Source organism: Notolepis coatsorum (assembly GCF_963971535.1).
Source record: "Notolepis coatsorum genome assembly, chromosome: 1".
Lineage (NCBI taxonomy): Eukaryota > Metazoa > Chordata > Actinopteri > Aulopiformes > Paralepididae > Notolepis > Notolepis coatsorum.
Genome location: NC_140165.1, coordinates 104,663,754 through 104,678,753, shown reverse-complemented (window position 1 = coordinate 104,678,753; position 15,000 = coordinate 104,663,754). Strand labels below are relative to the sequence as shown.

Sequence of the window (15,000 nt, the reverse complement as noted above, 5' to 3'; positions counted from 1 at the left end):
GGGGCAGGGGGGGGGGGGGGGGTTCGCAATCTTTGGAAACTTAAAAACTTGTTATTAAGTGTCATTGCGTATTATTAATTTGATTGAAATTACGTAGATAATATTTATATATTGGGGGGGGGGATATATCAATGATCAAAAAGTGAGGGAGCAAAGAGACAAGCTTGCTCCCCCAAGTTCAATACTGGTAGAGCACCCCCTTCGCCTGCTCAATTACGTAGGCGCCTATGTCTGTGCGTGTATGTCTATGTGTGTCTATTTGTGTGTTTGTGTGTACATGTGTGTGTTTGTGTGTGTCTGTGCGTGTGTGTGTGTGTCTGCATGTGTGCGTCTGTGTGTGTGTGTGTGTCTATGTGTGTCTGTTTGTGTGTGTGTCTGTGTGTCTACATTAGGACTGTCACTTTTTCCCCAAATCGAATTAGTCATTGGTTAGGATAGTTGTAATTGTGTATTGCCTCTGGACAGGCACCAGAGAGAGAGAGCTAGGCACTTCGCAATTACTGTACCAACACACTTATTTTAAAAGTCTATGGAACGCACTCTTTTCCTTTTGGGGGGGATATGATGCGAGTTTCCTCCATGAGCAAAACAAATCCAGAGTGGTCATGAGAGTTAATTACGTCCGCATCTCCCAATAATACTCCGGCTCAGGAAAGTCCCAGGCTTTATCTGCGGCCTGCCTCGGTAGTCACTCCAAAGTGGTTTATGGGCCACTAGTTCATTCGGGTCATTAGAACGATCGACAGATACTAATAATATACTTTACTGCGTTGGTGTTGAGATGATCTGTTCAGCAGCATGGCTTGGCTCGGCTCGCTAGTTTCCTTGCTAGTTTTCATCGCTCTCTCTCTACATAGCCCTATGGCGTGGTGCCCTCTCTATAGCTCTATGTCATGGTGCTCTCTCTCTACATAGCCCTATGGCAGGGGTGGCCAACCAGTCAGAGACTAAGAGCCACAAAAATGACTGTGGTACCACAAAGAGCCACACCATATATACCAGCGTTTCTCAACCTTTTTTTCAGTCACAGCACCCTTCATGTGTTTATAGGTCCCACTCTCTGGCCTCTGAAGTTGCTAATGTCTTTTTTATTTGGGCCTCACAGGGTTAACCTCTTAAGCCTGAGCGGTCCGGTACTGGACCGCAACTGACATCACGCCATAAATCCATCTCTACAGAATGTATGAATTAATGTTGCATTGCGTTTTCTTTTAAAATGTAGCCAAGAGACCCTAACCGTGTCAAAACAGCAGTCTAAGTGTATATTTTCAGCTTTACGTTTGTTTTCCAATGATTTTAACTGTTATTAGTGAAATATAGGATTATAGAAATCTCAGGGCATTGAGTCGGAAACCGGCGCATATTGACGGGAGGAAGTGGCACATCCAAAAGTGAGTGTAGTCTTTTGAAGGAAGAGACCCAGGGCTTTCGATGGGCTTTTGAATTCCGAAAACTACACTACCCAGCTCACACCAGCCCCTGTCAATCATCTGACTTCTGGATTTACTTTTTTATTTCTCTTATTTTTCAGGATTATCTCCCACAAACCTGAATGTTATTGCCATAAAAACAGAATGCAGTTAGTTTCTCTACCTTTCTGTCCATCCTTTCTTTTATTTTCTTCTTTCTTTCTATCCATCATTTCTTACTTGTATTTCTTTCCATTCTTTCTTATTTTTCTTTCTTTCTTTTTCTTTCTTTCAATGATGATGATGATTTTGTTGTTGTTGTTGTTGTTGTTGATGATGATGATGATGCTGATGATGATGATGATGATGATGTTGTTGTTTTGTTGTTGTTCATGATGATGATGATGATGTTGATGATGATGATGGTGTTGATGATGATGGTGATGATGATGATGATGATGATGATGATGATGATGATGATGATGATGATGGTGTTGATGATGATGATGATAATGCTAACAATGGAGTTGTTTATGTTGATGTTGATGTTGTTGATGTTGATGATGATGATGATGATGTTCTTGTTGATGATGTTGTTGACAATGATGATGTCACTATTCTGATATTCAAATTCTTTATTTGATTCTGTCTTTTGTGCTTTGCTTTGTTTGTGTCTTTGTCTCCGTCTTCTCTCCAGGAGTGGACAGACTACAGGTTGTCATGGAACCCAGAGGAGTATGATGACATCAGCGTTCTGAGGATCCCTCCTAACAAAGTGTGGCGTCCCGACATCTACCTCATTAACAAGTAAGAGTCATCATCCACTCACCCATCCATCCCTCATCCATTCACCCATCCATCCCTCATCCATTCATCCATCCATCATCCAATCATCCACTCATCCAGCCACCCATGATCTATTCATCCATCCATGATCCACCCATCAATCCATAATCCATCCATCCATCCATCCATGATCCATTCATCCACACATCCATCATGCATTCATCCACCACCCATCCATCCACCTACCCATCCATCCACCCACCCATCCATCCATTCATACACCCACCCACCCATCCATCCATACACCCATCCATCCATCATCCATTCATCCATACATCCATCATCCATTCATCCATCCATCCCTACATGATCCACCCACCCATCCATCCATTCATACACCCATCCATCCATGATCCATTCATCCACCCATCCATCCATCCATCCATCCATCCATCCATCATCCATTCATCCATCCATCCCTCCGTGATCCACCCACCCATCCATCCATTCATACACCCATCCATCCATCCATCATCCATCCATCCCTCCATGATCCACCCATCATCCATCCATGATCCATTCATCCACCCATCCATCCATCCATCCATGATCCATTCATCCATCCATCCATGATCCATTCATCCATCCCTGATCCATTCATCCATCCATCCATGATCCATTCATCCATTCATCCATCCATCCATGATCTATCCATCCATCCATGCTCCATTCATCCATCCATCCATCCATCCATCCATCATAATAATAATAATAATTCATTTAATTTATATAGCGCTTCTCAATAACCCGAAGTCGCTGACAGTAGTCGGGAGCAGGGGTACAAACAAAGAGGCGAAAGCAAAGAAACAAAACAAAACAACAAAGAAACAAAAACAAAGGAACATGAGACCATGGGGGGAACGGGGGAGACAGCCTGGTGGCACAAAAAAAAAAAAAAAAAAAGACTAGAGACATATCGATCAGGTTGGAGGGGAGGGGGGGGTTTAGGGGTGGGGGGGGTTGAAGGCAAGGGAGAACAGGTGGGTTTTGAGGCGAGCTTTGAAGGTGGAGAGTGTAGGGGAGTCTCTGATGGACTGGGGGAGGGAGTTCCAGAGTCGGGGTGCAGTGCGAGAGAAGGCCCGATCTCCGAAGTTTTTGAGCTTGGATGTCGGGACAGTGAGGGAGGCAGTGGAGGAGGACCGGAGGGAACGGGTTGGGCGGTAGGGGAGAAGGAGATCAGTCAGGTAGGGGGGGGCCAGGCTGTGGAGGGCTTTGAAGGTGAGGAGTAGTGTTTTAAAGTTAATGCGGTGTTTGATCGGGAGCCAGTGGAGGGAGTGGAGGACAGGAGTGATGTGTTCGCGGGACCGGGTGTTGGTGAGGAGGCGGGCGGCTGAATTTTGGACCATTTGCAGTTTATGGAGGGAGCGGGAGGTGATACCAGTGAGGAGGGAGTTGCAGTAGTCCATTCATCCATCCATCCATCCACCCATCCATGATCCATTCATCCATCCATCCATGATCCATCCATCCATCATCCATCAATCCATCATCCATTCATCCACCCATCCATGATCCATTCATCCATCCATCCATGCATCTTGACTTACCTGTAATAGTTACTGCAGTGATTACTGATTACTCTACAGTTTTGAGCAGGTGGTCAGTAAGCTGGTTAATGTTCCAAACCTTGACAGAGACATACTGTGTGTTGCCCTAAAGAAGTAACAGATAAACATCATTGCATGCCAGCTTTCTGTCTGTGTCCCTCTTTTACCAAAATGCTTATCTTAATCTCCATTCTGCTTACCTTACTAATGTGCTCTAACCCAGTGGTTCTCAACCTGGGGGTCGTGAGATGATTTTGGGGGGGAAATATTCATCATGTTTAAACATTTTTGATACAGATGTTTTTTCTTGTGAAATAAGGAATATTTTATGTATAAAGCCCCTCCTCCTATCCTTAACTCTTTCTCTGCCAGCTATTATCCTCATCCTGTAGTAAACGTGCCACGCTTTAAAATAGGCATTTTCACTGTGCGTCGCAGTGTTTGCAGGGCTATATCTATATTCTATATTATAGCTATGGAGACAATACTATGGCTCATTTGACAGTAACTATCCCTCGTTCAACATGTAAAAAAGACTAAATTTTTTCATGTATACGTTCGCGTGTTATCCCGTCGTGAATATTGTATAGTTTCAGAGTGATACTGGCTAATTCCTGGGAACTGCGTTATGGAGCGATAGGTGAATTTTGCTAAATTCGTTCGCGTTACTCGCCTGGACATGCTACTGTTTCCAAATCAAAGGTATATAATAGGTATTATGTTTCATCATGAATGCATCAAAGGGGGGGGGGGGTCGTTTTTTGATGCACTGATCGTCATCAACGGCATTCGTTTTGAATGCTACATACGCTGATCGACTGGATCGATATGAAATCATTGTCAGATTGCCTTTTTATGTCAGATAGTGCAAAGTTTAGTTTTATGTCATCTCTGCTGCATTTACAGTAGATTCACCTTTAAAAAGAATCTTAAATCGTTTTTAAATTGTTTTTAACACTGTAAAGTAATTTTTTGTTTTTGTTTTACACTAATGTAATTTTAACTATCTTAATTGTTACAGTAGGTTCATTATGCATTGTGTGTACTGACTTTTAATCATTTTGATTTTGCAATAGTGATTGTTTTTGCATGTTTTTTTGTGTGTGGACCCCAGGAAGACTAGCTGGTTGCTATCGCACCAGCTAATGGGGATCCCTAATAAAATCAAATCAAATCAAAATTGTAGGATCAAGGTGGAATTGACGTCAGATCGGGGTTATTCCAAAAAGAATATTCCAATTGTCTGATCGCGATTTCCAGTATTGATGTCCATCGAGTCCCCGACATAATCTGGCACAACACATGCATCGAGGGCCCATGGACGCGTTCCAATGTGCTAGGGTGAACTGCTAGACTTGACTGGACCACAATTCTCTGCCCGGACGAGATTAGATGTGACACACAGTCTGGAACAGGGTTTCAAAGGGTGGGCGATACTGCCACCCATAGCAGGATCTGGCCAGTACTGCACTATTGGGGTCTCAGTATGCCTTTTAACAGTAACATAGAGGTCAGTGACACTGAATAGAATATTAAAATCGAAAAAAAGGAAGACGGACCAAATAACGTCAATGGCGTTCAATGGTTGGCCAGCAAACACGTATATATACGTGGATGGCGCAGATTGAGTTAACGGAAATTAGCAGTTTCCTCTCTGTGCGTTCACTAGAAAGCTATCTGGCTGCACGTTAGCCTAGCTTAGCACAATGAATGGAAGTGGACATGGCCGGTTAGCCTAGGCATTGTCCAACTAACACCTCTCCCGAAGGCTAACCGGCCATGTCCGCTTCTATTCATTGTGCTAAGCTAGGCTAACATGCAGCCAGAGAGCTTTCTACTGAACGCACAGAGAGGAAACTGGTATCTATCTTCTTGTCTCTCTCTGGAGAAGACGGTAAGCTAATTCCCCAAAATGTTGGTGTGTTCCTTTAATTTAGTGTAATAACCTAAAAAGAGAAATTAATTATAATTCTGTCTATGCTTGAGGGGTTGGAGGGCCACGGAAAGGTATTCTTTATATTTTACCTCTATTTAACCAGGCAAATCAATTAAGAACAAATTCTTATTTACAATGATGGCCTGGCAAGAGACAACGCATCTTGAACGGAGGGGGGGATGGGGGGGGGGGGGACTGAAAAATTATTCAGGTTAAGCATTTCCGACATTCTGTAGCTAAACAACAGCCGCAATGCAAACTTTTACAAATCCAACTAAAAGCACAACAATCTTAAAAAGTTAAAGGACAAAGGGACATGTCCAAATATACCAGTCGAGCAATATACAGTTTTATTACATGGCGTTTTCACATTCGCCGAAATGCTTGATTGTGATTGGTCAATAGCGCTCGGTTGCCCCTAGCAGCGGTCAGTTATTTCTCGATAATTCACCGCTGCCAGGGGCAACCGAGCAATAATGACCGGTGATACGGGTAACTAGCGCTATTGACCAATCACAATCGCGACAGAGCAATAATGACCGCTGTTCGCAGCTGGAGCAATCAAGCCCACTGACACACACTGCATCAGTGCAATCAGACACACCTGCCGGCTGCCGGCGATAATAATAATAACTTTATTTGGGCTGACTGACAGCGGAGCCACAGAACAACTGCGTCTGCATTTGATCTCGTCTTGTCGATGGTGTAAAATGAATTAGGTATATTGTTAGTAAGTTAGCCATGTAATAAGCGGGATAATGTATAGCTATACTCCGCAAGGTCATTGTCGCAAAATAATTTACCTTCACTGACGTTTAGAACACCTCGGCGAGGCGCCTCGGTATTCTAAACTCCATGTCGGTCAATTATTTTGCGACAATGACCTCGTAGCTATACATTATCCCTTACATAACATTTATGGCATATCTTCCACTTACTCATGATAACAAGCAGAACAATAGAAACAAGCACAGAGAACAGAGAGTAGCACACCCATGCATTAACCCTTTCACTGCTGCACTACAGAAGGTTAACCCTTTACTATCACACTGCCGATGGGTAACCGCAAATTATAGCAGTGAGAGGGGCACCATGACAGACAGGGGGTTGGGGATGTTACTGGGTTGAGAAACAGTTGCAGGAATCAGTAAGAATGTTCATAAGAGAGTGCTTGAATGCTGACTTAGGCATGAAAGTGACCAGTTTGAGTGTTTTCTGTAGGTTATTTCAGTCACTGGCAGCAGCAGCCCTGAATGAAGTTTGACCAAGTACAGTGTATGTTTTCTGACTCTTTAGGAGAATGTGTTGAGCAGAACGAGTGTTGTAAGTGGCGGATGTAAGTTGCAAAATTCCTCAGGTTCTAGGGGGTCACGGATCAAATGGGTCAAAACCGCTGTTCTGTACTGTTGTTCTACAGTAACGATGGGCAGTTCGACGTGGCCCTGTACGTCAACGTGCTGGTCTACAGTGACGGGACGGTGAACTGGCTTCCTCCTGCCATCTATCGCAGCAGCTGCGCCATAGAGGTACACCCTGCTGCTCACTTGTTGTTGCAAAGTCACAGAACTCATCACATCTTTCACCAGAAAAAGACAAGGGGGTCAGTCGAGTGTTTCTTCCCTACAAAGGTGAACAGCAGTAACTGTGCAAGTAGGGAACACACAAAAATGACTTCAAAGTGTATCTCCTGTCTTGAAAAAGGTATTGCTGGTACAAAATGAGGTAGTAGTCAGTTATTTTTATATATTATCAGATTATTGTACAGACATTAGACCTCATGATCGAACATGTTCGCAAGTATCTTTGTAAGAAGTTCGTACAAACAAATGAACAAAAATCCTCCTCCGGATGCCTGAACGTGTGAAACGATCTTTGTAAGTGGCCAAAATGATCGCAGCTGGGTTCCCATGAATGAAGAACGTCACTCATTCTGGAAGCTCGTTCTCGTACACCTGAATTTGCATACAGACACGCCCTGCCAGCTCCTTATAGGGAGAGGCTAAGCATAGGATCTGTGTTGTGCTGATCCGCGAGGACTGTGTGCACAGGACCGAGTCCACAGGCAACGCAAAAGCAATTCGTGATTGATCAAAATGAGATTACATTAGATTAAAATGTATTGTCATCATACATAACAAGTACAATACAATGAAAATAAGTTTGGCATCCAACCAGAGTGCAAATGTAACAGTAAAGTGCAATAGTAATATACAATGCACAGGTGATTAAACTGGTTAAAGGCTTCATTTGGGAGAAATCATGGTGATTGCGTTCAAGTCGATTCTACAGATATCCTTGGAATTAAATAATTATAATTAATAATAAATACGACAATATTTGTATCATTGCAAATGACATCACTGCAAATGACTAAATAAATAAGAACAAAACCCAATCATACGGATATAGTGGAATAGACTAACGAATAGATTAACGAATTCCATATAAATCTATAGCTTATTAAGTCTATTCCACTATATCCGTGCGATTGGGTTTAGTTGTTATTTATTTAGTCATTTGCAGTGTGTGTGTAATGCTTACGATGCCTCGTTGAGTCATGGCTATAAATGTAAAACGTAATTGCTAATGATATCGTATTTGGATGAATGTCGTATTTATTATTATTATAATTATTTAATTCCAAGGATGTCTGTAGAATTGAAGTGGTAATGAATTTGTTGGTAACTTTCTTGTAAGTCCATTCGAACATGAGATCCAATATCTTTGGCAGGAAAGTAAGAGCTTTGAAAATTACTTTGAAATAACTTTTCTGTTGGCGTAGTTGCTACTGTTTTCCTTTGCAGGGCACTCTCAGGAGGAAACTCTAGGATTTTGGTCAAATACATGGGAAAATTATATATTAAATTGGAACCGTTGTTGCCGTTCGAACGCAACCTCACTTGACCAAATTCGTGCCTCGGTTCTCGAGTTACATGACGATATGTCAGGCGAGCGTCTTTTTACGCGCCACGCGTCAGATGTCCACCCCAGACTCCTGACACTCCAGAACTGCCAATCATCTGTTGATGGCGAAAATTATTGGTCAGTGTTGTAGCCAATGAGTGTACCTTTCCAATGATACCCCACGTGGGGGGGGTGCGAATAAGGGATCTACTGTAGGTGAAAGTTGATGAGCGAAAACCAGAAGTGAATCACACTTCAGAATGAACGGCTGTGGATGAGGAAATGGATTTTGGAGAGCTTTAAAAAATAAAAATAAAAAAATTACGGTTTACCCGGATCTCTCTCAAAGACCCATTTCTCAATGGAGTTTTATACAATTTGGACCCGTACTACATAATACTTCAGGCTATGGATCCGCTGTGTTTTACAGATTATACCTATCTTTTACCACTACAGACAAATTCTAGTACATAAGTTCAAGTTCAACTCAAGTTCAGACCTCTGTTACTATATTTCATTAGCACTAAAAGTGATTTCCCTTTTTTACATTAGTAACTTCAGAATGTTATCATTCAAAAGTGACCAGGCTCATGCATGTGCTATAAGTATAAAGTATAAAGCTAAGCTTATCAAAAAAAGTATGCAGTCCTCAAGTTCAAGTAAAAAAAGCTGCCACTTTTCTGGGTGCCTATTAAGAGGTTAAATAGCTCTACATTCCAACAGCCATCACTGGTATAGAGTGTTTGGTCAGTAACATGGGTCTCACAATCCCCCCACTCTGCATTAAACAGAAAATAAATGTTCTGGTATCCCTTCCCACGTTATCCAATCAGGAGGGAGAATCCTAATATTTTTACTTATTTCAAGAACTCTTAAAATTGTTTACTGCACTGTCAGATAATTTTACTTGTTTCAAGGACACATTTTCTTAAAACTAGTTTTTATTTCTTATTTTTGTCAGACCATTTTTGCAGTGTGGTGTTCTCTCTTTTGATTGGACAAAGTGAGAGCGGGATAACAGAACATTTATTTTGTGTTTACTGCAGACTGTTCATCCAGACCAAACACTATAGCAGTGATGGAATGTAGAGCTACTATTCTAACATGTAGACCACTTATTTTAACAAAGAAATACCACTTACAGCTCCTTTCAATGAATATTTTACAGTATAAACCTGTAGCTGAAATGAGTCCTCCTCTCCTGCAGGCGGCGTACTTCCCCTTCGACTGGCAGAACTGCACCATGGTGTTCCGCTCCTACACGTATGATGCGTCCGAGGTCGAGCTGCAGTACTTCCTGGACGAAAAAGGCAAAGAGATCCACGAGATTGTCATAGATGAGAATGCTTTCACAGGTTGGCATCTCGTTTGACCTCATTTAGTATGTTGACCAAGGAGCTAGTTCTTAAGTTTATTAAAAAAAAAAAATTTTACTGCACATTAATCAACATCTTCAGTTTCCACATCAATGTAAATATGCCAGAATTTGCTAATGAGCTAGTTTTCATCTGTAGTCCCTGCCTACCGTGCATGTCTTTATGGTGTGGGAGGAAACCGGAGTACCCAGAGGAAACCCACGCGAACACAGGGAGAACATGCAAACTCCACACAGAAAGGCCCCCTGCTGGGGTTCGAACCCAGGACCTTCTTGCTGTGAGGCAGCAGTGATAACCACTGTGCCCCTGCCCTTCTCCACAAAGAACCAAGGCTAATATATTGACCTATATTAGGCTAAGTCATCTGTTATTCACCCAACGGGATAATGGTCACATGCTCAGATTGCTCTGGTTGAGTGGCAAGGGACCAAATCCAATTGGAAATGTGGACAGATTATAGCCGTGCATGTGTTATACAGGATATGAGGTGATATGACGGCAGTGACGTAGCCTCTATATGTGCCCTCCTTGCAGAGAACGGGGAGTGGAACATCTGTCACAAACCGAGCAGGAAGAACGTCAAGGACGACCTGTACGAGGACATCACCTTCTACCTCATCATAGAGAGGAAGCCTCTCTTCTACATCATCAACATCATCGTTCCCTGTATCATGACCAGCATTTTGGCCATCTTCGTCTTCTACCTTCCCCCAGGAGCAGGTCAGCATACTGCGACTCAATCGTGGCCCTGTCAACGAGATTATTCTCAAAGATTCAGTACAATGATATTCCGGTTTTTCAATCTTTTTTTTAACAGAAGGTACAGATCCAACTCTTAAAAATCGAACCTCTACTGCAAGGGTGCAGTACCGTTAACGCCTCGTTAACAGCACTGCCAGGTTAATGGTGAATCATTACCGCAGTAGCAGAGCAGAGCAGAGCTCAGAGGCCTGAGAGCTGCATCTGTACGTCGATGTAAAATTATATTAGAGCCTGCAAAAGTTATGACTAAAGCCCTTCGATTCCATTGAGTCCATTTTCATTCAGATGTCTTGATGGTGAGAAGTCAAGGTACTTTTTTGAACATAGCCATGCCCATGGCCTTTTCCTCCAATCAGATTGAAGCTAGCTTAAAATAGCTTAACATTGGAGCATAGTCTACCCCCTTTTGCTAGCATGGCATGGCTGGTACCTTTTGATTCCTCAAGACCTCTAGTTTCATATGATACCAGTATCTTCACGCTAGGTTCTGAATGAGGCTGCCAGAGCCATTTAAAGACAACTAATCAAGCGATGGGATATCGGTAACATACAGTAAATGGCCGATACCAATAGTTTGCAAAAGGTCCAATTGGTGCAGATGAATTGGTCGACCTTTGATCTGGCTGGTCTTATTTTGGGACCTAAGTGTTCAGCTGCCACAATGTGCAAATGTAATATATATTTGATTAGAAATATGTATATACCATTGAAAATTATATTGTATAAATAAATACATATATTTGCATAGATCCATGACAGTATATGTTAATGTACGGTACATCTCATAGCCCTACCAGTGCTGTAGATCAGAATAGAATAATGCCAATTCTTTTTCCATGTTGAAAGAAAAAATGGTTGCTATGTGCAAAACAATGGTTGCTATGTGTATCAACAAAATGTAATGGATTGGTGTTTTATTGCTGGATCTTGTAAACAAGTCACAGTGGAACAGCAATATCATGCTTTTCCAACATTTTACTTACTGCTCAGAAATTTGGCATTTTCCGGTTGCCAGTGGTTACAGGCAGCCATGTTGGAAGAAAGAGAACTACATAAACATTCCGTGCAGGGCTTCTATTCATGTCTGTCTTTGTCTCCAGGAGAGAAGATGACCTTGTCCATCTCCGTCCTCATTACTCTCACTGTCTTCATGCTCCTGCTGGCCGACAAGATTCCAGAGACCTCCCTTAAAATGCCTATGATCGTCAACTACGTGCTGTTCACCTTGATCCTGGTCACCCTCTCGGTCATTCTCAGTGTCATCGTCCTCAACCTGCACCACCGCACCCCCAGCACACACATCATGCCAAATTGGGTTCGCAAGGTGAGGCAGCACACGTTGTGCCAAACTGGGTTCTCAAGGTGAGGCAGCACACACATCATGCCAAACTGGGTTCTCAAGGTGAGGCTGGGCTTACAGGCTTACGGGTGTGTCTGTCTTTGTGATAAAACTGGTGATCAGTTCATTCATCCATCCATCATCCAACCACCCATCTGTCCTTCCATCCTGCAACCTACATAACAATCTTTCTATCCACCCATCTGTCTGTCTGCCCACCTGCTGTAATATCTGTCTGTCCATCCATCCATCTGTCCATCCATCCATCTGTCCTTCTGTCCACCTACTGTCATATATGTTTGTCAATCCATCCCTCTGTGCATCTATCTGCTCTGTCCATCCTTCCCTCCAAATGTGATTAGTATTTCTGACCCTTTGGGCCCTTTGCCTTCAAGGTGTTCATCCAGTTCTTGCCCAAATACATTGGCATGGAGAGACCCCAGCAGGGGGAACCGGAAGCCCTGCCGGAGGAGGAGGAGGAGGCGGCCATCGATGCCACAGCCCCTCCCCTCCAGAGCGGCAATGGGCCGCGGCCCGGAGGGGAGTACTTCGTCCGCAAGATCAACCCTGACCTGGTGCTGCCGTGGAGAGGCAGGTAAACTGAATAGCGGAATAGTCAAGTTTCAAGTTTGTTTATTATTTGTCAGAACAAAATACAGAATACTTTATAATGAAATGCTTGTTTCTGTATGAGCCCCTGAGAGTGTGCTACATACAGTAAAAAGAAAGTAAGTACAAACAATATACAATACAGAGTAAAATGAGTAACAGTGTGGTAGAATGCAGAGGTACAAAACTTGGGGTAGGGTGCAAATGAGGTATGAATGTAGTGCAAATATCTTTAATAATAGATAAATATAAAGTGAATAAAGTGAGTGGTAAGGTGAGTGTTTGTTTAAAGTGAGTGTGTACATGTGGATGTGTGTGCAGTGTGTGTAGATGATGGGTTGTTACATAGTGTCATTGTCATTGTCAGGGAATAGTCTTTCCTGGAAGCGACGGAGTGTATAAAGAAATATACAGCATGTATATATCAATGTACAAACATATTAGGTACGCATGATCATTAGGGGTGTAATGGTACACAGAAGCCACGGTTCGGTACGTACCTCGGTATTGGGGTCACGGTTCGGTACGATTTCGGTACAACAGAAGAAAAAAATATGTATAATTAAATGTTTTCTTTTTTATTTAAAAAAAATATATATTTATAATAATTTATAATTATTATTATATATTTATGATAATTATTATAATTATAATTATTAAATAGAATAATTTTCTATAGGCTTGCCGTGGTAGTCAGTGATACTGGTGTGAGGATTCGCCTGTCCCTGGACCTTTTTCCTGTGTTTTCCCTGTCTACTCTCCTCATCAGCCCCCACCCTTGCGAGGATTTACTCTCCTCTACTCTTCACCAGCCCCCACCCTTGGACATCCTTGATCCTCTACCTTCACGCACCTGTTGGGAGTTTGCAATCACCTCGGGAGAGTACATAGGTTGCAGACTCCCCTCCAGTCCTTGTCGGGTCGTTCTGTGTTCTGGATTCTGTGTTCTGGATTCTGTGTTCTGGACTCTGTATCTGTATCTGTGTTCAGTGTTCATGGAGTTCTGGACGTTACCATTCTGTACGTCACCATCACCTGCCGCGTCTCCGGCGTGAGACGACGGCCCAGCCATCACCACCTGTCGCCGTTTGCCTGGAGTGGGACACCGTCTTCGCTCTCTAATTCTCTACGGGAGGTTTTCCAGTGTTCCCACTCCAGACGTCAAGGCGGCACGCCATCGCTCCCAATTCCACGGGAGGAAGGCGTCTCTTCGTGATCCTCGTTCCTGGGGTGAGGCTCGTCGTCGCTCCCTAGTATTCCACGGGAGGACGGCGTGTTCCCATCCCGGTCCCCTGGGACCCCCTTTGTTCTGCGCTGCCCGTCTGCAGCATCCGAAGAGGAGGAGGAGGATCCCCGTGCCAGGCCTCCGCCGGCGGGCCCCTGTCCCCGTGCCAGGCCTCCGCCGGCGGGCCCCTGGTCCCCGTGCCAGGCCTCCGCCGTCGGGCCCCTGTTCCCGTGCCAGGCCTCCGCCGTCGGGCCCCTGTCCCCGTGCCAGGCCTCCGCCGTCGGAACCCTGTCCTCATCCCTGTAAGCAGCTCTGGCCCTCGCCCTGTCCAAGGCCTTAACCCTGTTCTCTGTCCCTGTCTCCAGCCCGCCTCTCCGGGCCTCTGTCCCTGTCCCCCTCTCCAGTGCCCCTGGTCCTGGTCCTTGACATTTAGCCCTGGCCCTGTCCCTTAGCCTTAGTCCCTTAGCCTGTTCGCCTCTTAAAGGCACAGTGCCGCATTTTTCATATTTCTTTGACTCTAGTGTTTTTTGTGTTCTCCCTTAAAGGGACTGTGCCGCCTTTTGTTATGTAAGAAATAAATGCCCTGTTTTGGCTTACTCTCATACCTGTCTTGTGTTGTGCGATTGGGGTCGGTTACAAACCATAACAACTGGTGTCATTCTGTGTTCAGGCATCCACTGAATAAATTAATTGCCTACTGTCCCTTTAACAACTTATCCTTGCTAAGTTTCAGTTTCACTTCTAGAGAGAATTTAACTTCACGAGACTGAATACTAGAGAACAGATGACATGTTACAACAATGGCAGAGGATTATTTGGATTTAAACACTGTAGCAGTTCAACTGGAAAGAAGCTCAGTATGTAAGTTTCTTTTTTTATTTGATCAGCTGTGCCTGAGAGTCCGGCGGGGGAGAATAGTGTGTTTGTTGGCGACGCGTGTGTGTGTCTTTCCATTGGTTTCATTTGGTTGACATTATTGGGCGAACAAGAAAACGAAAGAAAACTGTAAAATTGTAATGACCCTGCAGCTGTTCCAATATAAATGTG

The 15,000-nt window shown here is 43.6% G+C and overlaps 1 protein-coding gene across 1 annotated transcript in view; it reads left to right on the top strand.

The window, feature by feature from the left end:
- The window catches only part of chrnb1l (cholinergic receptor, nicotinic, beta 1 (muscle) like), a gene marked incomplete at both ends in the record, with an annotated part of 66,015 nt that overhangs the window by 17,055 nt on the left and 33,960 nt on the right, over positions 1–15,000 (top strand). Inside the window, 6 exons of the mRNA XM_084336174.1 lie at positions 2,107–2,216; positions 7,156–7,264; positions 9,850–9,997; positions 10,553–10,738; positions 11,881–12,104; positions 12,515–12,714. Coding sequence (XP_084192300.1) covers positions 2,107–2,216; positions 7,156–7,264; positions 9,850–9,997; positions 10,553–10,738; positions 11,881–12,104; positions 12,515–12,714 — 977 coding nt within the window. The remainder of the gene's footprint in view (positions 1–2,106; positions 2,217–7,155; positions 7,265–9,849; positions 9,998–10,552; positions 10,739–11,880; positions 12,105–12,514; positions 12,715–15,000) is intronic.